Source organism: Ictalurus punctatus, chromosome 5 (genome assembly GCF_001660625.3).
Source record: "Ictalurus punctatus breed USDA103 chromosome 5, Coco_2.0, whole genome shotgun sequence".
Taxonomy (NCBI): domain Eukaryota; kingdom Metazoa; phylum Chordata; class Actinopteri; order Siluriformes; family Ictaluridae; genus Ictalurus; species Ictalurus punctatus.
Window position 1 is genome coordinate 2,230,925 of NC_030420.2, and position 23,907 is coordinate 2,254,831.

Below are 23,907 nucleotides of genomic sequence, written 5' to 3' on the forward strand. Positions count from 1 at the left end.
AGCTGAGCAGCTGCAGGGTCAAGTGCGCTCCCGGGAGCCAAGCGCTCCTCCTGCCTGAAAAAGGTCGCGTTGTTGTTTTTTTACGGGTCTGACGCTGAACACGTCGAGGCATAAAAACTTGATGGCTTCCAGACCTGCTGCTTTACCGAGAAGCTCTGGAGAGATCGTATATAATAAAGACAGACAGAGAGAGAAAGACAGAGAGAGAGAGAGAGAGAGAGAGAGAGAGACGTGCACGGAGACCCTGAAATCGAAACCTGTTCCATCTTTCTCAAAGATACAGAGCGTTATTGGAACAGCCGTTTTGCTAGCATTGCATTTCCCAAGGCCAGGAAAGGGAGGAAATACACTAGCTGCATCTCCCTGACCTCTCTGACCCCTAAACTACCCCCCCGACCACCACACACACACACACACACACATCTCCCTCCCTCCACCCCTACCCTCGGGGGGTTCCTGCGCAATGTGTAAACCAGACAGCCGAGCGCATCCTGGAATGGCCAAACAGAGGAAGAGGACGAGAGGCATGAAAAGAGCTAAGCTCGGGCTCAAAAGACTTGACGGAGAGCTAATCTGAAGACCACACAGGGTCCTGACTGCTGTCACCTGTACTGTGTGTGTGTGCGGATCCACAATTGGAGTGCGACCGACGGCCGTCACGCTACAAAATGGCGCCGAGCTAATCGGCAGGTGTGCGGCTTTTCTCAAACGCTGACCCTCCCGCTCAGCTAATTCAGCGGCTGATCCACCGACGTCACTCCGAGACTCTACAGGTGGAGATGACTATTCTGCTCAATCGTCTTTCAGTGTTTTTCGGGGGATAAACTGCATCCCTAACACATTTACACTTTAACCGTGGTAACAGAAACGTCACAGTTGTTTTCGCTCCACTTTGAAGAAGGCTTTAAGCTCCGCCCACTCCACAATCACAATCGGTACGGTATATCTCTGGGAAAAAAAACGATTTTAACTGCGACATCAAAAGGCTAGGTTTTTTTTTTCTTCATGAAGTAGACATATTCACACATGAATAAATATACATTTTTGAAAATTGTACCAATAGAAAAAAACAATGTTTTGTAAGAATATCAGCGATTGGCGAAGAGTGGAGGCGGTATCTATTTATTTTAAAAGACGACCCTGTTCGCGTGTATAGGGAATTATACGGTAACGTTTGTCGGCTTGCGAGCTAGCCGTCGCGCACGTTGTATTTAGAGAAAGGGAGAAAAACGGCAAGTTAGCTAGACGTAGCTCCAGCGGAATAGTGCCTAGCTAGCTTTTTCACAGCCGTACTAATTAACGAATGAAAATGGCTTCCGGACAGAAGCTGGCGGTATCGCAGTGTTTCACAATATTTATATCCTTAGTGATTTCGCCTCCTGAAGATTAGCCTGAAGGAAGAAACCCCGAGAAACCATCACAAAAGAAGCAACCAAACAATTTGGCCATGCCAGTTATTGCAAGCAAGAGCGATGCAACCTGTTCCTATACTTTTGCTCGCCTAAAAATCAGGTCGTCTGATACGAGCGCTTCCGTGTTTGAGGTTGTTTAACACATCTAGACGTAAATAAACGCTGAAATCCTAATCTCTGCTCTCATGTCCGTCACGTCCGTGCTTAATTTTATCAGATGTATTTTCGTTGCTGTTAATACGTCTTCTCGGATATAAAAATATGGTGTGGTTTTGAGAAGGAAGTTATCCTGAATTCATACGCAGTGAGTCACAGGTGCAAAACAGCCGTGACCCGTCCTCACTGAGATCTTATCATCGACACCGTGCACCTGTTTAGTAAAAATCCCATCGGTACAGTACGTCTGTAATGCCAAAATACTGCTTATGACGGTACAAAACATTAGCGCGCACACACACACACACACACACACTGACCACAAAACTTCCCTGATAAGACTTGTAATGATAATAATAATAATAATAATAATAATAATAATAATAATAAATAAATAATAATTTAAAGTGGTGTACACTCAACAGAGGTTTATAGTGTTGCAGTTTGCTGATTTCTGTCCATACGCTTGCAGTTTTCTCATTCATATATATATATAAATCATTTTTATTAGTTTATCATCCTGTATTGTGTAATAAAATGCATACAGGATGAAATTAGATATTAAAGTAGCAACGAAAAGTTAATCAAATATTAAATACGCCAGATGAAAGAATAAAATTCAAAAAAAAAAAAAAAAGATAAAACGTTAATGAAGGAATAAAGTAAACGTGTTGTTCAGAATAATATTTGCGAAATAAACGTCCACGATACTAATAAACAGACGTGCTGTATACTGTACATTTGTAACATGTAGATAAATATTTAACATATTATTATCAGTCCTGGTTAATAATAAGGATGCGTAGACAGTCGATATGAGTCGATATGAATCGATATGAGTCGATATGAATCGATATGAATCAATATGAGTCGATATGAGTCGATGGGAATCGATAAGAGTCGGTACGAGTCGATATGAGTCGATATGAATCGATTTGAGTCGATATGAATCGGATATGAGTCGATATGAATCGATACGAGTCGATACGAATCGATATGAATCAATATGAGTCGATATGAATCGATATGAGTCGATATGAATCTATATGAATCAATATGAGTCAATATGAGTCGATAGGAATCGATGCGAGTCGGAACGAGTCGATATGAATCGATTTGAGTCGATATGAATCGATATGAATCGGTTATGAGTCGATATGAGTCGATAGGAATCGATACGAGTCGGAACGAGTCGATATGAGTCGATATGAATCGATTTGAGTCGATATGAATCGATATGAATCGGTTATGAGTCGATATGAGTCGATATGCATCAATATGAATCGATATGAGTCGATATGAGTCGTCACGTCGCAGCTCAGGTACTGTGGGATTATTTTCATATTTCTCCGTCATCACTGCAAGTATTTGACACCAGTGAGATATTTAAATATGGCGTTCTGGGTTTGTTTATACGACTTTCTGCTCCAGTGGCCTCCAACGGTCAGGTCAGCTCTCAGAGGGCGGAAAAAAAAAAAAAACCCAGAGGAAAATTTCACCGCTTAAAGGTTTCTCAGGAGAAAGTGATTCTCGCTTGGGTTTTACTCAGGCGTCAACTTTGTCACTTATGTTTTTCTTAAAATTCCTAAAGGAGAAATAGAATGAGATGGAAAAGAAAGAAAGAAAGAAAGAAAGAAAGAAAGATTAACGCTTTCACTGCATCGTTCCTTCTATCGTTTACCGGTTAGCTTAAGAAGTTAAATACTTTGACGTTTAAAAAAGATATATTAGTACACAGGGTTAAAACTTTCTTAGACCTGAGTATTCAGCACACTCAAGTACTTTGATGCACACTACGCTTCACTACGTCTGAAGTTGTAGTAATAGTTTACCAGGGACCTAGTGTACTGTACTTCTCTTCAAGTGCACTTGAAGGTTCCTCAGGAGAAAATGATTTAAAATCATGTAACGGTAATAACCTGCCATTACTCGCTTATCAGGCTAATTACGCTGAAGACAAAACCCCAGCTTAAATAGAAAGAAATGAACAAATAACAACAGCTCATGAGAACGAAGTATGGTATGTTCCACTGATGACGTTGGAACTTATTTTCGACTGGAACCTCAGGAGGAACTTTGTAACGCTGCGTGTGGGTTTTTGAAGAGACAATGTTTCTGCCAGAAGGATACAACAGCGTGAAGAATTTCAGAACACGGTGTCAGTGCTGGCGCTGAAGATTAAAAATAAATAAATAAATAACAATACGCCGGGCGTTTTCTGAAATGCAACAAAACACACAGAGGACACAAAGTATACAATCGGAAATCTCAATAGTTTGCTTGTTCGTTCAATCATATCGCAGATAGAATTACGCTTAGAAATGAAAATGGAAACAACGGGAGATACGAGTCGAGGAAAACATCACAAAACCGTACGTGTGTGGAGAGTGCAAAGAAGAAAGAAAATTAGCTCCGATTTTTTTTTTTTTTTTTTTTTTTTTTGTCCTGTCCATTTTCAGAAAACAGCAGGATGTTTTCAGGTCCATTTCAGCCTCCTTTGAAGTTGCTGAAAATAAGACGGCTAAAAAGGATGGTGTGCCTGTGCGTCAGTCAGAAAAGCTGGAGTAATGGAGGCTCCTGTCTGTGAAGAAGCCAATAGAGCCCTCGTAAGACCCGCAGAAGTGTCATTAATGCCACTCGGTGCTTCCGAATGTAAAGGAAAGCTAAAATCCACGCTAGCGAACGAGTCGAGGGACGACTCTTTACGGCTGCTGTGACGTTCTGGCGTCGGACAGACTTTTCCACGACGTTAAACGTGACTACAAACGGATAAAAAGTACGACGTGTCGTTATTTAGTCGAGTAAAGATTCTGAAAATCGCTGCGCTAGAAGAGGAATCAGACACTTCAGGACAGGATGTTAGTGGAAAATAACCCCGTAATAAGCTTCGCAGCTCCTGTGTGGAGTCTCAGGCGGGTTCCCGCAGGTTCTTCTTCCTCCAGGTGTCCTGAGATGGACGTGCGTCCCTAACACCGCGACCCCGTCCAGGCTGGAGTGCTCACTGTAGACGTGTTTAAACAAATATGAATACACGATTGGGATTACGAACAGATCATGCGTTCGAAACCGTTAACAAAAATACAGATTCGAACGGGATTCCTCTTTCGCGTTTTTCCGTTCCCACCGCACACAGGAGTTTTCACGTTTTGATTTCCACGCGGACGAGAACGCGCTTTCGATGCGTTGATGTGATTTGCACTGAAACAGGAAGTCAGGGCGGGACATATATTTCGAGTGGCTCCTCCTACTTTTTAAAATAGCCAATAGCGTTTCGTTTACCTCGCAAAAAAAAAAAAAAAAAAAACCAACTCCTATAACGTTGGGGGCGGGGCACTTCAGATCCTAGAGCGCATTTGATTGGACAGACAATCTGACGAGAAGCTGAAGTGCAGGATGATGTCATCAAAGTTGCTGATCCCGTATCAACGGTAGATTTAGGCTATTAGTCATGTTGCTTATATTTGGGGAAATAGAACCACCTACGATGCTTAGAAATTAAATGTCGCAGGGGCGTTATTTTACAAACGAACCAAAAAAAAAATGTTTGTTTATTGGTTTATTTTCTACAGCACATCTCTAGTTAAGACCAATTATGACCTGGAGTGATGCAGCTGAGGTCGAGGAACTGTCAGAGCCAGAATTCATACATCCGGGGTGTTTCCAGTAGTACGATTCATATTTCATAATAAATCATAATAAAAAAAAACAAAAACAAAGCAAAAGTAAAACACTTTCCGGATTAGGCCACACCCACTTTCCGGATTAGGCCACACCCACTTCCGCTTTAAATCCGAATACAGATACAGATACGGATACAGGGAGTGTGGGATTGTGTTACGCTCCTACACTGAATGAATGTGAGAGGGTTAACAAAAATATAAGTTGTATCGGCTCTGATATCATTTAAGGAAAGTAACTTTAAATCAGTGCTGGTGAACGACACGAGGCCGAGGCTGAGGGCGAGGCCGAAACGTGAGAATTGAAACACAGTCCCTTTTGTTTCCTTCTCTCTCTCGCTCACATTGCTGTTCCTGTTACACCCTCTGGGCCGTAAAAGCCGTCACCCAATATGGCACAGTCGTCAGGCTTTAAAACTCCGCGCACACCCATGAGTCAATAAGTGCAGAAAGCTTTCCTTCCAGACGAAAAGGGTGTGGCATGGGATGCGAAAGGGAAATAATGAAATAAAATAATAACACCCGAGTCTGACTTCCACCCCGGTACAGTGCGAGTGGTGGAGCGGAGGAACGGGTGGAGCTCATCGTGACACCCAGATCACACTTCGTCTACACTATTCATCTAGAACATTAACCTAGACGCTGATTTAATCGTCCTGCTCTGATTGCGTCCCGACACCTGGCGCTCGTGCTTTCATCACGAAGCGGCGGCTTCGACCAGGAGGACATGTGAGCCACGAGAAACACGCCGAGGTGTGTGAGACTGTCTCTTAAATGAGCTATTTCTATCGTGAATGAGCCTACTGTAGATTATGCACATTTTATTTGAAATCTTTAATTTACAGCTCAATTTCATGCACTCGTGTCGGATCAAAATGACCGTTTTTTGTTTTTTTTTCAATAATAAATGCTTTCTATTTTCTTTTCTTTTAATTTGTACCTTTAAGCACCGGTTTATCGACGGTATTTAAGCATAAAGCCCTCTTCCTCATACAAGGGCTCTGATTGGCTAGTGTCACTGTGATTGACAGGGGGAGAGTGTTTATGTCCCTCCCACTCAGAGAACACGTTGCCTTGACTCCCAGGCCACAGATGGCTGCGGCATCGTCTGTATTCAAACTCGCGACCGCTGGACGACTGCGTTTACGTCGCGCCGCTCAGAACTAGTTTGTTAGCAATAGCATAGCAAAGTTCATCATTATGGAAGCCTGTTTCTGGTATAATCCCATGAGTTGTCTCATAATTATGAGATACCGAGTCATGATTATGAGATACTAGGTCATACTTTTTAAATGCAAAGTCATAATTATGAGACACTATGTAATAAGTATGCGATGAAAGGAGATCATTGTAAGGTGAAGTTATAATTATGAGATGCTAAGTCATGATTATGAGATACTAGGTAATAATTATGAGATACCAAGGTACTAAGTCGTGATTATGATATACCAGTCATGATTTGTCATAAGTCATAATTATGAGATACTAAGTCATCATTTTGAGATACCAGTTATATTTATGATATACCAAGTCATAATTATGAGATACCAAGATACTAAGTCATGATTATGAGATACAAAGTCATAATTTTGACATACTCTCATAATTTTGACACACTACGATTGAGACTCTAAGTCATGATTATGATATACCAAGCCATAATTATGAGATACCAAGTAATACCTATGGGATACCAAGCCATAATTATGAGATACCAGTTATAATTAGCAAGAGATAGCAAGATACTAAGTCATGATTATGAGATATAAAGTCATCATTTTGAGATACCAGTCATCATTTTGGCATACTCTCGTAATTATGAGACACTATGATTGAGATACTAAGTCATGATTATGAGATACCAAGATACTAAGTCATAATTATGAGATAACAGCCATAATTCGGGGACGCTAAGTCGTCATTATGAGATACTGAGTCATCATTTTGAGATAGCAGTTATAATTATGAGATACCACGATATTGTCATGATTATGAGATACTGAGTCATCATTTTGAGATAGCAGTTATAATTGTGAGATACCACGATATTGTCATGATTATGAGATAATAAGTCATCATTTTGAGATAGCAGTTATAATTATGAGATACCACGATGTTGTCATGATTATGAGATACTGAGTCATCATTTTGAGATAGCAGTTATAATTATGAGATACCACGATATTGTCATGATCATGAGATACTGAGTCATCATTTTGAGATAGCAGTTATAATTATGATACCACGATATTGTCATGATTATGAGATACTAAGTCATCATTTTGAGATAGCAGTTATAATTATGAGATACCACGATATTGTCATGATCATGAGATACTGAGTCATCATTTTGAGATAGCAGTTATAATTATGAGATACCACGATATTGTCATGATCATGAGATACTGAGTCATCATTTTGAGATAGCAGTTATAATTATGAGATACCACGATATTGTCATGATTATGAGATAATAAGTCATCATTTTGAGATAGCAGTTATAATTATGAGATACCACGATATTGTCATGATTATGAGATACTGGAGTCATCATTTTGAGATAGCAGTTATAATTATGAGATACCACGATATTGTCATGATCATGAGATACTGAGTCATCATTTTGAGATAGCAGTTATAATTATGAGATACCACGATATTGTCATGATTAAGAGAAACTAAGTCATCATTTTGAGATAGCAGTTATAATTGTGAGATACCACGATATTGTCATGATTATGAGATACTGGAGTCATCATTTTGAGATAGCAGTTATAATTATGAGATACCACGATATTGTCATGATTATGAGATAATAAGTCATCATTTTGAGATAGCAGTTATAATTATGAGATACCACGATATTGTCATGATTATGAGATACTAAGTCATCATTTTGAGATAGCAGTTATAATTATGAGATACCACGATATTGTCATGATTATGAGACACTAAGTCGTCATTATGACATACCAGTCATCATTTTGACGCCCGAAGTCATAATTAATAGAGATGGAGACAGCGTGTCTCATTATCTCAAATAGTATCTCATAAATATTGACTTGTCTTCTCATCATTTTGACTTTAAAACATGGCATTAACTTACGTTCATCAGTTCAAATAGATTTCCTTTTTCTTTTATTTTGTTATCATTTCTCAGTAGGGGTTTTTTTGTTTTGTTTTGTTTTGTTTGTTTTCACCCCCGCTGACGTTACTGACTGTTGCTTCCGGAGAATTTCGGCGTCAGAAGAACAAGTGGAAACACATGGCGCGGTATCGGACCGGGTCCCGACACACTGTCGATGATAAATTGCTCCCAGAGCGACGGTGTTGTGTTCACCTCAGGAAGTCCTTTAAAGCCTCGTTTGCTCAGCGTCGAGCATTTAGCTCGCACTGGACTGCAAAGGCGGTGCAACAGGGGTAGAAACGACTGTAAATGGAAATAAATAAAGTACGGCCCGAGATCGAGACAGAAACCGAGTGATTTATGAACGCTTTGGTCGAGCACCTACAAATCTTCCTGGACGCTGTGACATTACCCAAAAATCCCATGCTGACCCTCTGACCGAACAGAGCAGCGTTCTTGTCCCAGGTGAAATCCTGCCATTTGTGGAGCAGCGACGAGGTTCCAGTACAAACTCTCGCACCGGGGTGTCATTTCACACACGGCCAATATTTAAATTCCACCTGCGTGTGTCTGGCAATGACGCAAGACTGTATACACACACACATACACAGCATTTTTACTGTGGGAGAGTTTGTGCGTGTGTGTGCATGTGTGTGTGTGTGTGTGTGGGGGGGGGTAATAATACCAGCAAGGAGAGGATTCCAAACGGTATGCATGCAAATATGCGCACGTGTGTGTGTGTGTGTGTGTGTGTGTGTGTGTGTGTGTTATTTACACAGCAGCACAGTTCCTGAACCATGCAGTCCACCATTTTCCTTTCCAATCTGCCGATCCTGGACGATTAAAAATGTATTTCAGTTCCAGTTTGCTATCGTTCGTGCATTTTTAGTCATAAAGTGTGTTCACGCGGGGAAACTGAACACCAAATCTTCTGTACTGTGGACATTTTTGCACCGGGATTGTTCTGCTAGAAGGGCTGAAGAATGACACGCGGAACACGCTCGCGAATCTGTCACTACGATCGGTTATGGGAAGCTAAAGGGGGCGGGGCTGGAACGTAGCTAAAGGGGCGGAGATGGAACATAGCTAAAGGGGCGGGGCTGGAACATAGCTAAAGGGGCGGAGCTGGAACATAGCTAAAGGAACAGAGCTGGAACATAGATAAAGGGGCGGAGCTGGAACATAGCTAAAGGAACAGAGCTGGAACATAGATAAAGGGGCGGAGCTGGAACATAGCTAAAGGGGCGGAGCTGGAACATAGATAAAGGGGTGGAGCTGGAACATAGATAAAGGGGAGGAGCTGGAACATAGCTAAAGGGGTGGAGCTGGAACATAGCTAAAGGGGAGGAGCTGGAACATAGCTAAAGGAACAGAGCTGGAATATAGCTAAAGGAACAGAGCTGGAACATAGCTAAAGTGGGCGGAGATTAGAGATGACGACGCAGTGTCGACACAGAGGTTAGCAGACATGCCGTGTTCTGTTGTTCAAATCGGAGCAGTTTGTTTATTTGCGTTTAACGCGAAACGCCGATTTGATTCGAGGTGTCCGCGGTCGAGGACGGCGCGAGAATATAGCGCGGTAGAATTTCGTCTGAGATGTAGCTATTTCATGTTCAAATAAAGGTATCGTTGCACTTGCTTACATAATTAAATATTTCAATTTTAAAAACGTCATTCATCCATTCATTTCAGGTGCAGCTCTTTGAACCACGCGAGTTTTTTTTTTTTTTTTTTTTTTTAAACAGCCCAGCCTACATTTTAATATTTAAATGAACAAACAAACATAATTACATAATTAAATGTTTACATAAAAATGCAATTAAGTAGTTAAGTATTAAGTAGTCGGTGTAGTTGGTTGTCGTCGTAACTGATTGCTACACGCTACGAGATTTCACAACGGTGTCTCGCCTCATTTTTTATGTAGATATATGTTTAAATATTCAAATATATGCAAATAAGCAAACACTTACTAAATGCAGGTATACTTACGCAAATTCAGTATTTAAATAAAAAGGTCATTCATTCATTTCTGGAGCAGCCCTTTTGAATCATGGCGCTTTTTACGTGTTGAAATAAATGTCGGTAAAAATTTTACAATCGCATGCATACAGCAAGACATGTAAATAAACAAACAAACAAACAAATAAAATAGACAGGTAAATAAATAAATAATGTGGCTCACGGATATGTTATTAAATACTTCGAGTTAAATGAAAGAACACACAGTTGTTGAGAAATCAAAAAACATTTGACATTAAAACATATCTAATATATCGATATATAGATAAATAAATAAAATAATAATAAAGCCGTTATTACATAAACAAACAGACACATTTCGAAAAACGCATTCATTCACGTTCGCTCATTGTTTCCGGGCGCAGCTCCGTGAATTACGCCACACACACCATTTTTAAAAGCCTTTTTTTTTGTTGTTGTTTTTAAAACCGACGTAATTACATCAGTCAGTGCATAAATAATCATGTCAAAGATGATTTAATTAACTGGTTTCGGGTCCTTTAATCATGCTACACGAGTCTAGTCTACCTTTTTTTAAAACAGTCTAGTCTACCTTTTGTTTTTAAACACTGGAATAACTTTAAACAACACATTAAATGTAGTATTAATTACTTCCATGAATAAATGTTTACACGTATTAATATTTATATATATTTCGATTTTATTTATTTATTTATTTTTTTAAAGCAGCAATAGTAAGCTTACTATTTTAAGAAGCAAACCTCAGAGGGAGGAAAAAAAAATTCTTTTAATAACCTACCAAAAGCGGTTAAAATATTAAAAATATTCAAATAATATTTCATCCATAATTAATATTCCACCAGCTTGGGAACCCGTGCTGTAAATCCTGCCGTGTTGTGTCGTGTGTACCGTCCTAGAGCGTTTCTACAGGGTTTGTGGAGTGATTCTGGGCCGTACGGTTCTCCTACCCGCGATCATTTCCAGAATGTTCCACCCTTTATACGAGATGTTTCTAACAAGAACACGTCTATTGTGTAAGACGCTCACGGACTCCACCTGAGATCTGTACGGCGTGACTCACGGCTGCGCCTCTGCGTGTTAGAGGAGAATGTTAATAATGGGTACATGATGTTTTCTGGGGTGTTTGTTTGTTTGTTTAATCCGCGTAGAGTTGCTGTTGATGCTCGTGGAAGCAGTTAGTTCCTGTTCTTACTTACGTTAAAGCAGTAGTCATTCCCTCACGCTTTTTTTTCTTCTTCTCTCTCTCTCTCTCTCTCTTAGCAGAAATAAGACCAAAAAAATGAAACTTACGGAAATAATAATAATAATAATAATAATAATAATAATAATAATAATAAAAACCTCGTTACAAAGCGCTGACACTGGAGACTCCTTCCAAAAACTTCACCAGACGTCGTCCTTTAAGTGCTTTAAGAGCACCTGCCATGTGAATGAGCTGTTGCTATGGAAACGATAATGATATCAAACAATTGCAATAAGAGCATGAGGGCTGATCTGCAGTAAACACACACACACACACACACACACACACACACCTGGTCAAGTGTCCAACATGCACACACAGCGAGACGAAACACACCTACAGATAGTAAGGAGCTCTCAATGTCTATGCATGCATTCTGTCTTCCTCTCTCTCTATCACACACACACACACACACACACACACACACACACACACACACACACACACAAGGTTGCAGGGCCTTAATGAGGCCCTGAGAGACCCTGCTAGGCTGTCAGTCATCCACTGCACCACGCTGACATGTGGCTGACAACAGCAATGAGCTATTTACTGGCACACACACACACACACACACACACACACACACACACGCAGACAACAAGGGCGGTGTGTTTCATTAATATGCTGGTAGGTGCCCAGATTCACACCTCGTCCTTTTACCGTTATTATAAATAACGCATTCAAATCAAATCAAAATTCTCGTGCAGAATGTCGTGTTTTTATATTTTCCTCGTTTCGCGTTCAGAATAAACGCGACGGCCGAGCAGGAAATCCAACACGACCAGGCGTCCGTTTATAAACATCATCAGAAAACATATAAACACGTGGCATACGGTCATGGCGCATCGAATACGATCCGGCGTCGTTAGTAGTTTAGAAGCGTTTTAGACAGCAGGTGCGAAGGGGTCGAGAGAGAAAAAGATCAAATCCGTCAAATATACGATACGTCTCTGGCGTCTGATTAGTACACAGGGCGAAATTTCACTCGGCCGGTTCTTGACGTCAAAATATCTCCAGAACTCATCCGCCCCCGGTCTGTCGACGTGGACCGTTTCATCCCGTCGTGACCTGGAGCGATGTTTCCTGCGAGGAATCCGCGGTTTTGCGATCGAAGAAACGAACGCGATATCGAGCGAACGCCGCCGTCTTCGGAGGAGCTTGCGTCTTTTTCTAAATCGCTCTCGTTTACGGACCGCGCGGACGATCGCGCGAGGCGATTTCGTACGATCGCGATTTCGCGGAACTCCGTTGCGAACCCCGTTGCAAATTTAAAAAAAAAAAAGCAACGGCAAACTTGTTGGCCGCAACAATCGCGACAGGACTCCCCGGAACCCTGTTTGGACGGATTATACCTTAGTCTCCAACCATTTTGAAAGATTCCGGATGTTCCGGCTCCGACATCCAATCAGATTCCGCTATAGGAGTGTTTATTATTAAAGTGCTCGTTCCCGTAGCAACGGTACATTCATTTGTACGGCGGACGCTCCGTCTGCACTCCGGGGTTTCTGTAAGGAGACGTTTATTTAACGTGTTATGGAAGGAGTCTCCGGTGTCAGAGGCTGTGAAGTTTCACGACGTCTTCAGGACGGAAACGTTTTTTTTTTTTTTTGAGAGAGAGAGAGAGAGAAGAGAAGCTTGAGACGGCATTAACCGTAACTATAAACGGATAAAACATTTTTAATTGTACTCATCATTCGTCGGAGTTAAAACACTTCGGAACATGCTGGAAAACGAGCTCCGTGATTCGTCGCAGCACCTCGGCGTCGATTGTCTCCCTTTAACGGCACGACTTACGTTGACGTTAAACCGTACATATATACGGATCGGACGTGAACTTAGGCCACGCCTCCACGGGGCTAGCTCCGCGACATTTTAAGCTTTTGTACTCAACGTCAGCATGTTTTTGGGTGAATTTCTTGCCTTTTCTTTTTTTTTTTGTTTGTTTTCTTTCTTCAAACCGGGGTCTGAAACGGCGCGTTAGCAACGTGCGAGATAAAAGATCAAAGATAAATAAAAGACACCGAGACTAGAAGAACGAAGAAGGAATTGAGGAAATGACGACGAGCCGAAGGAGAGAAAAAGAAAGAAAGAAAGAGGGAAAAAAAAAGCGACTGGAGCGAATGCTTTTAGGGATAAAGCCGCACTTCGCCCTTGTTTAAGAAACGGCGCTCGTACCTTTGACGCACGGACCTGACTCGCAAAGACTCGCCGTAGCCGCGGCGAATCCCGCGGATCTCGGCCCGCGAGCTCCTCGAACAGCTAATGACCCGTACAGAGTAATCACCTCGAACAAACACTCCATCAGAGGTGCTCAGACATGTCGGCCTGGCAGCACACACACCGGTGGGAGAGAATACACTCTCACACACACACACGCACTCAGGAGCTAATTTGTAAGACGGTAACTCTAAACTCGAGCCGTGTTGTCGCATGTTTCTTCAGGGCGGGCCGGGTTCGCGCTCTCGATCCGCCGTTAGCCCGGGGAGATTCCAGCGGCCGTTCCACGGACGAGCTCCTCTCATAACACGTAGCCCTGGGCACACGAGCCGCAAATAACCACGACTGATACGAGCGTCTGCGGACGCCGAACAGCACAAATGACAATAAGTGACTCCTAAGTGAGCTCCTGTTCTGCACAGGAATGATTTTAAACGTCCGCCGTATCGACCAACTGAACGTACGACGCGGTGCTTCACCTCCCGTAACCTAGGAACCGAGCGTTTCCGTGCTTTCAGCGTAAACACGGACGAGCGTTCTTTACAGACGCGGTACAGGCTACCGTCCGTCCGGGATTCAGCGATGGCAGAAACGGACGCAAAGTCAAGCAAACCCCCGCGATATATTTTTTTTCCCGGTTGTTGTTGTTGTTTCGTTTTGTTTTAAACCGCCACAGATTTTCCGCGGGTCCGGCGCCGAGACGCGTCGCGCGATGTCATCGCGAAGTGCTCTTCGGAGTCACGTCGTGAACGCGCCGTACAGCTGAAAGGTCTCGTTCGCCGACGAACGTCACCGCGGAACAATTTTACACGATCGCAGTTGTCTCCAATTCAAGTAGGAAGAGAGAGAGAAAAAAAAAGCGAAAATCGCATCACGATTTTTTAAAAATGTATTTATTTATTTTTAAACGCTGCAGCTGATGAATTCTGGAATCTGATTGGCTGGGACGTTGGAAGGCTATATATATATATATATATATATATATATATATATATATATATATATATATATATATATATATAATAAGGTTATATTAACACGCTTGTTCTAAAACGTCATCGTTTCCGTAGTTTACTGTAAGGAGATGTTTATTTAACGTTCATGGAAGGAGTCTCCAGTGTCAGAGGTGAAGCTGTGAAGCTTTTAACATTTTCCCAATATCTTCAGGACAGGGCAGATCACGCTTTTTCTCTGTGACGCGACAAGCCGCGTTTTTTAAAATTTGTTTGCTTGAGACAGGGAGAGCGAGAGAGAGAGAGAGAGAGAGAGAATGACTGACGAGGGATAAACGTATAAAAAGGACGACGTGACGTACTTTAATGAATTCAGAAAAGCGACTCACTGCCGAGTTGCTGTGGTGTAAGAGGAATAAAACACTACGTCCGTGCTGTTATAGGAAAACAATCCGTTCTTAGCAGGATGAGAACAGTAACTCGTTTACTTCGCTCTGGCGGGTACTTTCTGACAGCACACCAGGTCTCGAGGCATAAATATTGGCACCCACCTTTCAAATTTGGACTATCTGTCAACACGGCTGGCTGATTTAGTTCATTATTATTGTTGTTTTCGATCTAAAAAGCACGTCAGCGATGCAGTTGAGGTAAACAGCTGTAAGTAACGTCCGTTCCATCGACCTTAACGTAAAGAGGTAATAAAAACGAAGGACATGCTTCCTAAAATAATCAGCGTTAGTATATGGAATATAACGCGTAATTGTAGAAAAGGCATACTTTTATTTGTGATACCGCGATACCATGGGCCATAATCTGTCTTTACAACCATCTTTTGTATTTCTAATCCTAATTGATCCGTTGTTTTTGAAGGTATGAAGTCACTTCCAAGACTTTAAACCCTTCACCTTTAAAAAACGATCCAAAATACTAATCATGTGTGTTTTCCATTAATCAACCTTGAGTCTGTTGTTTTAATAAATCCTGCTGTATGACAGGGCAATTTTTTTTTTCCACCGTTGACCCATGCGTGTGTGTGTGTGTGTGCGTGTGTGTGCGTGTGTGTGTGTGTGTGTGTGTGTGTGTGTGTGTGTGTGTGTGTGGCCCCTCGGATGCCTCTTGGTGGGAGGTTTAAGGATCACGCTGCTCTTAGAGGATTCCGTCATACCGGTATGAGTAAAGCCCTTACTAACAGATCTGTCTTATCCTCACTTTAGCACCACCTTACTACTGGACAACACACACACTCTCAAACACACACACACACACACATACTCAACAGGGACCTGCAATTACAGCGGCACCGTGTCATTATATACTTATAAAGCATGCCATTATCACACCCTTATAGACAGGGGAAGGAGAAGGAAGCCTCGAACCCTCGCTGTAAACTATAAACCAGAAGAACCAAGCAGGACTTTTGGACTTCTGGGTCTTTTTAAACGAGGACGTAATCCCGTGTGATTAAAAAAACAAAAAAAAAAAACAATCACCATGGAATGGGCCCCGAGTCCTATTCAATTAGTCAAAGTCGTAAAGGAGGAGAAGAAGAAGAAAGAAGTAGAAGAAGAAGAAACAGGGTGGGGGTGTGTGGCTTCTCCATTGATGGTCATGCCCTAGTTGTTCTTTTGTGATGTGTAGCGGTGATGGAGGGGGGCCTACACGACACGTGAAGCAAACCGTCTGGGAAAGCGATGACATCATCAATCTCCGCCAGGCCCAGCGGACCATGGAGGGAAAAAAAAAAGTTTTTTAAGAGAGGGAAACAACAACAACAACAAAAATCTCAAAAATAGTACACTCCTAGTCCACTTCTTATCTTTTGTGACTTTAAAAAGGTTTAAGATACAAATCCGGGCTGTGATTTCGTTCTTTAGAGTAACGTTGTACTAACGCTACACATACAGTAAGAAAAACAACAGCAGGCCTCAGAGAATTTGTAATGGGTTTTAATGGTTATAATACGGATTGGACTGGTTTGAATGGAGACTCGAAAGGTCCCTGATGGTGTCTACTGGTAATTTGTTGCCTTCTGTTGGTGGCATGTTATGTATCGTGGGTACCATTAAGGACCAATAATGCTTAGCTGATGGTTTGTAATTGTATTTGTAGTGGAAACCATTAGAATTTCTGTGATGGTTTCTGCTGTTTTTGTTTATCCAGCAGGGCGGTTAAAGATATTGTATATGTTAAAGGTACAAAAGTCGTACGCTTGATGGTACAACGATGAACGGAGTAGTTTAGCGCTCTTTTTCTGCGATTTGAAAATAAAACGTTTGTAGTGTAGAAGAGTCAAATGACAAATGATGGTGTGTCGCATCACGTAACCGACATCACGACCGCTTCTACAGGGACAAGCGGCCATTCCGGGACCTAAAATGTACGTGTACGCGTTTAGCGCCTTGTTTTAGTAGACGTTTAGCCGGACTACAAACTCCAACAAATTCCTTTCTGTCGTTTTTAGTACGTCAACTAGATGAAGTACATCATTCACCAGCACGGACACGGTTTACCCGAACGCAAACGTGATTATTCTCAGGTGAAAGAAAAAAAAAACTTCGGAAATCATGAACTGGCCCACGAATAAACAACTCAAGATAATGATGATCCTTAAATATCCATAAAGTGGGTCAGTATTTCCCAATCTTGATCCTTCACCCCCCCACTGCACTGCACATTTTCAGCTCTAACACACTTAATCTAACTCATCACCTAATTAGCAAACCCTCCATGACGTTAAAAAAAAAGAGGTTTGGATCCGGAAATCACACTAAAATATGCAATGCACGGTGGGGCTAAAGGAGCAAAAAAAATTTTGGGAAAAACACAGATGTAGGCTGATGCCAGGGAACTTATTTAAAGACGCCCCCTTGAACAAGCTGTTCCTTTAAAAAGCTCCTCTCCCTGCCGAGTCGTTACGAGTCACTTCACTGAGTCGATTAAGTGAAAAACGACTCCTTTGATTTATCAGCTTCGAAAAATATTTACACACAAATATAACATGTGTAGAAATACTTCTGACCCCCCGACATTCACTGTTTCATAGCTTAACAAGTCGCTTGGTCTAAAGAACAACCTTTTTTTTGTACAGCATGACTGTGTATAAACTAGCATTTAGCTAACCTAACCAGTCAAAGGTCAAGAGAACACTGTTGCTAGACAATTCGGGAACAGATTAGCAATTTAGCTAACCATGACAAATGTATCGTGAATATTTAATTTTGTTTGTTTGTTTTCCTCAAAAGTGTTCGGGGGGGGGGGGGGCATTTCTTTATGAAGAATTTGTATGACTAAAAATAAACCCTTAATTACATTTATTAGTATTTTTTATTCGACTTTTTTCTTTAAACGCTACGCAGTTGACACGACTCATGAACAGATCAACGCTAGCAGAAATCTGTAAATAATAATGATATATTTTTTTAAATATATAAGTTTGAACTTTAACTGTGATAAATTGTCTTAAAGAGTGTTGTAAAAAAAATCATTTAAGAAAAAACAACAGTTATGGACATGAGTCGGGAGCGCGCGGGAATCGATTCCAAACGACTCCTCCGTCGATTCCTTCCCGCGAATCGAACGCGCGTGTCGTTTTTCAGCGCCGGCTCCTCCTCTGCTCCGCGTTTCTAAACGCGCTGCGCTCCGCGCGCACTGCCCCGACCAGCAGCTCAGCGTGCACGCGAGCGGACAGATCGCTCTCCTCTTCTCGCCTTATACAAAACAGGCTTCTTTTTCTTTTTCTTTTTCAACACAGCCAAGACGCCGCGTCGTGCCTGCGGAAGGGATTTAACAACAACAACAAAAAAAAACACCAAAAACGAACTGGCGATATTTCTCTCTCTCTCTCTCTTTTTTATTCCACAGAAGCCATATTTTTTCCCCTCCGTCGCGCGCTCACATTTTTTGGGTATAAAAAAAACAGTCTCGCGAAAGAGAACGCGACGTGACCGTTGAAACTTTTCCCCCCCTCCTCTGCAGCAGCAGCTAGCTAATCTCCACAGGTTCCTTGTGGAAGCCGAGTGAGGCTAACATACACACACACACACGGAGAGTCGGGAGGAGGAGAAGAAAAAACGCCTTGAGTGTCGACTTGTTGCGCTCGGAAGTCGAGTTTGGATTGTAGGAAGCGAATTTAAAGCGCTTTCGAAGTTTTTTTGTGCGGGTTTTTGTGGCGCTTTTGTTCTCGAAAGCAGAACGAGGCTTCGCTCACTGACTCACTCGACTCCCTCATTCGACTCCTCCATCACCGCCAAGAAGTTTTACTCGACTCTTAACAACACTTCTAAATGTTTTTTTAAAGTGTTTCCAAGGAGCCGGATTTCACAACGTAGTCATGGACAAGCTGGATTTCGCTCTTGAGGATTACTACTGAAATACTGTTGTTTATTTTCATGTTTGTTTCTTTAAAAGAAGAAGAAAAACAAACTTTTTCACCCTCGATGCGTCGCGAGAACTGAGCTAACACTTTGTTGTTTTTAAAATCCAGTCCACGAAACCGCACTACTTTCTTTCTTGCTTTTATTTTTTTGGGGATTTTACCGCAAACATCCAGAGCCGACATGCCGCAGCTGAACGGAGGCGGAGGAGACGAGCTCGGGGCGAACGACGAAATGATCTCGTTTAAGGACGAGGGCGAGCAGGAGGAGAAAACGGCCGAGAGCGTGTCCGCAGACCGGGACCTGGACGACGTCAAGTCGTCGCTGGTGAACGAGTCGGAGAACAACAGCAGCTCGTCGGATTCGGAGGTCAGTCCCAGACTTCAGGGAATTAAAACGCGTACAAAAGAAAACGAGCCTAAAAGCGTTAACGCTGTACTGTCAGAAAACCTGTGTACTAATGTGACGTAGTGCGCTAGTACGCCAGTTCCCGCGTTTCCATGGTGACCCACAGCCGCTCCTGTACTAACCTTAGTGCGCTAGTATGGGTTTCGTTCTCGGGACGGGTTTTTAATTGGACTAGGTGTAATTGTGATGGAAGTGTGTGTGTGTGGTGTGTTTTCCAGCCGACAGAGAGACGCCCTCAACCTCGTTCCGACGCTGAAAGTTATGAAAAAGCCCGAGAATGTTTTACTGAAGGTAAGTTTTCATTCAGGGGTAGTGTGAGATTTTTGCCCCATGCCGCCATTTGGCTCTAATTCTCTCTCCCTCTCTCTCTCTCTCTGTGTGTGTGTGTGTGTGTGTGTGTGTGTGTGTGTGTGTCTCTCTCTTTCTCGATCTTCATTTCCCCTCTTACAAAGCGCTGAGGAGACAACAAGATGGAGGAGGACTGTTTAAGAGCCCGCACTACCCGGGTTACCCGTTAATCATGTTCCCAGATCTGGCCAGCCCGTATTTACCCAACGGGGCTCTGTCTCCTACAGCCAGGACTGTGAGTACCCCCCTTACACACTCACTCTCTATCTCTCTCTCTGTGTGTGTGTGTGTGTGTGTGTGTGTGTGTGTGTGTGTGTTCAACACCACTCATGTCATCACTGTGCACTTTTAATGAGCGCACAGCACACACTTCTAATGGCCCGTGTTACGGTTACACCACTAGTCATGTTTTATAATTTTTTATTTTTATTATTATTGGTTCTCTCTGAACTTCATACGGAGTATAAAGTGCACCCGTGAGGACTCGGCACAAGGTTTTTAACGACGTCGCACAACACAGCCAGTCGTATTTTCCCAACATCTGTACACGCATGCATGCACGCACGCGCGCGCGTTCGAAACGAGTTCAGTGTATAAGGCGCTCCAGGGGTCGTCTCCAGCTCCCGGCGGAGCCACAATGTACACCGTATGTGTGTTTTTTGTTTTGTTAAATTTTTTTACAAATACAAACTGATTACGAAGCTTTGTAAGAACGGCCCGTTCGTTATCGGGGTCGTGCCCGGACAAACCCGTTGTTCGTAGGTCACGTGACCGCGACATGTATGTAAACGGTGTGTGTGTGCTGTGAAACTGTATAGCGTGTGTAAAACCTTTGGGAGCGTGTCCTCGTCGGCGACACGTCCTTTTAAACGTGAATTTTTGTTCTGCGGGTAAAAAAAAGAAAAAGAAACGAAAGGATATTGTCGTTTTGGAGAAAGCGTGTCTTCATACCGAAGCGAAAGCACTACATCTCTTTTCCCACAGGCGATATAATGCAATCTTTACGGACATGTCAGTTCAGTCAGGATGTGTATATAATATCTGTATATCCCGGGGTTATTTCTTAATAGAAGGTAAACAGTGGTGTACTCTATCCGGAGACGCCTTCTTGCGTAGTTTGTTTAATAAAGTCTCGACGAGAGTGGAATCCCAGAGATCCTCCACTAATAATTAGATGTGCGTTAGTAAACCTAATCCAGTCCCCAATAAGGCTCGGGTGTTGTTCAGGTGCAAGCAAACAAACAAAATAATCCACCTGAACTTATGTACTTGGGGTGTGTGAGAGCGAGAGTCCGTTATGACTTGAGGTTTTATATCCGGAGTGATTTTAGAGACGGGATGCTGTGACGGTCCTCGCTGTGCCGGTGTCGGTCTCGGTCTCGTTGTGTCTTTTGCTCGGCCGTCATCCTCGTGCTTGTGTGCGAAATGCCTCGGGGATGGAACTGACGCCGTAACGAGCACGTGCCGATTCCCGAGTTTGCTTATTTTTCCCGAACGACGTTTAGATTAAAGGAAAGCGCGAGACAAACGGTGAATTTCTGCAACAGCCATGCCCACAAACTTGGGATTCAAGGTGGAGTCTCGTGAACTAGTTTTAAAAATGATGTGTGTGTGGTGCAGTGTACGTAGCCATATACGTAAGTGAGAATTTTTGGCGTTAGCCCCGCCCACGACTTCTGTTTATATTAAATCCTTTAGGTATTTTTTGTTTTGTTCTGAAATGGTGGGCGAAGGGCGGGAATCCGAAATCCAGATTTTTTTCTGTTGCCAACGTTGTGTGTGTGTGTGTGTGTGTGTGGTTGTTTTTGTCTTGCGCGAGGTGTCAGGTTCTGGATGTTTGTGAAACCTCAGATGCCTCATTTGTTCGAGTTTAGCGTCGTGTTCTGGGAAAGTTGACCAGCCCTTTTTTAAGCTCGTGCACTGGCTTCTTTCAGCATCGCTCGCTAAAGAACTCGGCGGGCATTCATGTCAGGAGAAAGAAAAAGTTTAGGCCTCGGCAAAAGTGAAGCCTTCTTTTCTTTTTCTCTTTTTTTTTCTTCCCTTCCCCTTTTCTTTATAAACGTATAAACTGCAAACCATTTTCTTTCTAAATCTCTGGGTTACGCCACTATTTATTCCAAACCCGCAAATCCCTCTCCTCGCCCTGAATCCCAAATGCGTTTTGATTGGAAGCAGCCAAGCATTTGACTGAAAAGTAGCACAACTACACCGCCCCCCCCCCCTCCATTTCGTCTTCTTCTCCTTCTCTTTGCCAAACTCCTTCTCCTGTTCTGTTCTCTCCTCACTCATCCCCCCTCTCCCTCTCCTTCCCTCTCTCGGTCCTCTCCATTCAATTACCGAGGCGTTAGGCCAGCATTGTTATTCAGAGGGGGTGCTTGATGGCTTCATTGCGCCTCTCCGTAGGCCCTCATTAGCGTAATGGCCTCTCCTTACGCGCTAGGTGCATACCTTTACAGAGATCCTCTTTTGTTTCTTAGCGTATACAAGGCTCTTTTTTTTTTTTTTCTTTCCCGTAATCTCTACCCGCACCTCTTCTCCCTCCTTCTCTCCGTCCTCCGTTTCCATACTCCGCTAACACCTCTTGCTTTCGCAAACTTTATATGAAAATGAGGATTAGCTTTATTTTTCTTTTTTCCTCTCCCTGAAATAGTGTTTGTCGATGCGGTTTTGCATAGCCATCAGACACGGCTGTGAAGTCCGATGAGACGTTACGGCGGTTTCGTTTCAACTCGCAGAGTCCTCCGTTTGTTGTTTTTAAGTCGTTAATTTATTTTTCTCAACGTTTTCTTTTTGTCCTCTGTTGAAAGGTTTCGAGCCGTCGCGTTTGCTGTAAGGAGTCAGATAATCAAATCGAGTTAGCGCCAAGACTTTTGCGTGTGAACTTTATCAGATTTAGCTCAAGGTGCGAGTCAGGGGGGACGAGGCAGACGAGCTCAGCCTGTCCATCGACACCTTTCCCCGAGCCCGAGCGGCCGGCATTCTTTACATATTTACACACCGACCTTAAGCCGATTTCCGTCGCGCACACCGACACACATGCAGCTGTCAAAATCCCACCAGGGCCTTTACAAACAAACCGGAGGAGGTCCTGCGTCTGTCCGCATCGTAATCATCCGCCTCCGACCCCCTCCCCCACCGCCTCCACAAACGTGAACTTTTTTTTTTTTTTTTTAATAAAAATGTATTTTTAGATTTGAAACTACCGTACAAATACACATCCTGTTTGCCAGGAGGATAAGCATTTAGCCCGTTCTGCGTCCCTCCCCCCTCCTCTTCATCTGGAATGCGAGTAAGTGCTCACGCTGTTCTCACAGACCATTCCGAGACGCCAGGCCGAGATTTGCGACGGCTGACGGGCAGGGATTTTTATTTATTTATTTATTTATATTTAAACCCCGAGGGCGGCTCGGCTTTTCGGGCGCGTTTATAAGCGGCGCGAATCTCAAGTGTATAGGAGAAGAGCGTGTGTCGAGAAATCCCCGTTTGCGTTTCGCGGTGTATCGAGGAAAGGAAGAGGAGGGGCTCGGAGCAGGTAACGACTTAAACCGATATGGCCGCCGCCGACTGTGATGAGGTTTTGCTTACGGAGTAAAATAAACAAGTGCAGAAGGTTTCAGTGAGCACAGTCAGGCGTGTACTAAACGCAGAAGGTTTCCATGCCAGAACTCCAAGACGTTCACCGCTACTGACCCAAAAGCACAAGAAAAGTCGCTCAGAATCATATCAATAAACCACAGAAGTGTTGGGATTCTGTTCAGTGGAGCGATGAAACAACACTGGAACTTTTCGGCACGACGGATCGGCGGTACGTCTGGAGGAAGAAGAACGAAGAAAGAACACTCTGTACACAGTCGAGCATGGTGGAGGCTCGGTGATGCTCTGCGGCTGCTCTGCATCCTCCGGCACTGGAAACCTGCAGCGTGTGGAAGGCGAGACGGATTCAGTGAAGCATCAGGAAATCCTAGGAGAAAACGTCACGCCGTCCGTGAGGA

The 23,907-nt window shown here is 43.0% G+C and overlaps 1 protein-coding gene across 1 annotated transcript in view; it reads left to right on the forward strand.

Moving 5' to 3' along the window:
• The first annotated feature begins 18,422 nt into the window (after positions 1 to 18,422).
• The window catches only part of tcf7l1b (transcription factor 7 like 1b), a 40,629-nt gene continuing 35,144 nt past the window's right edge, over positions 18,423 to 23,907 (forward strand). The window contains exons 1-3 of the mRNA XM_053680060.1: positions 18,423 to 19,528; positions 19,786 to 19,858; positions 20,020 to 20,150. Coding sequence (XP_053536035.1) covers positions 19,343 to 19,528; positions 19,786 to 19,858; positions 20,020 to 20,150 — 390 coding nt within the window. The 5' untranslated portion in view covers positions 18,423 to 19,342. The remainder of the gene's footprint in view (positions 19,529 to 19,785; positions 19,859 to 20,019; positions 20,151 to 23,907) is intronic.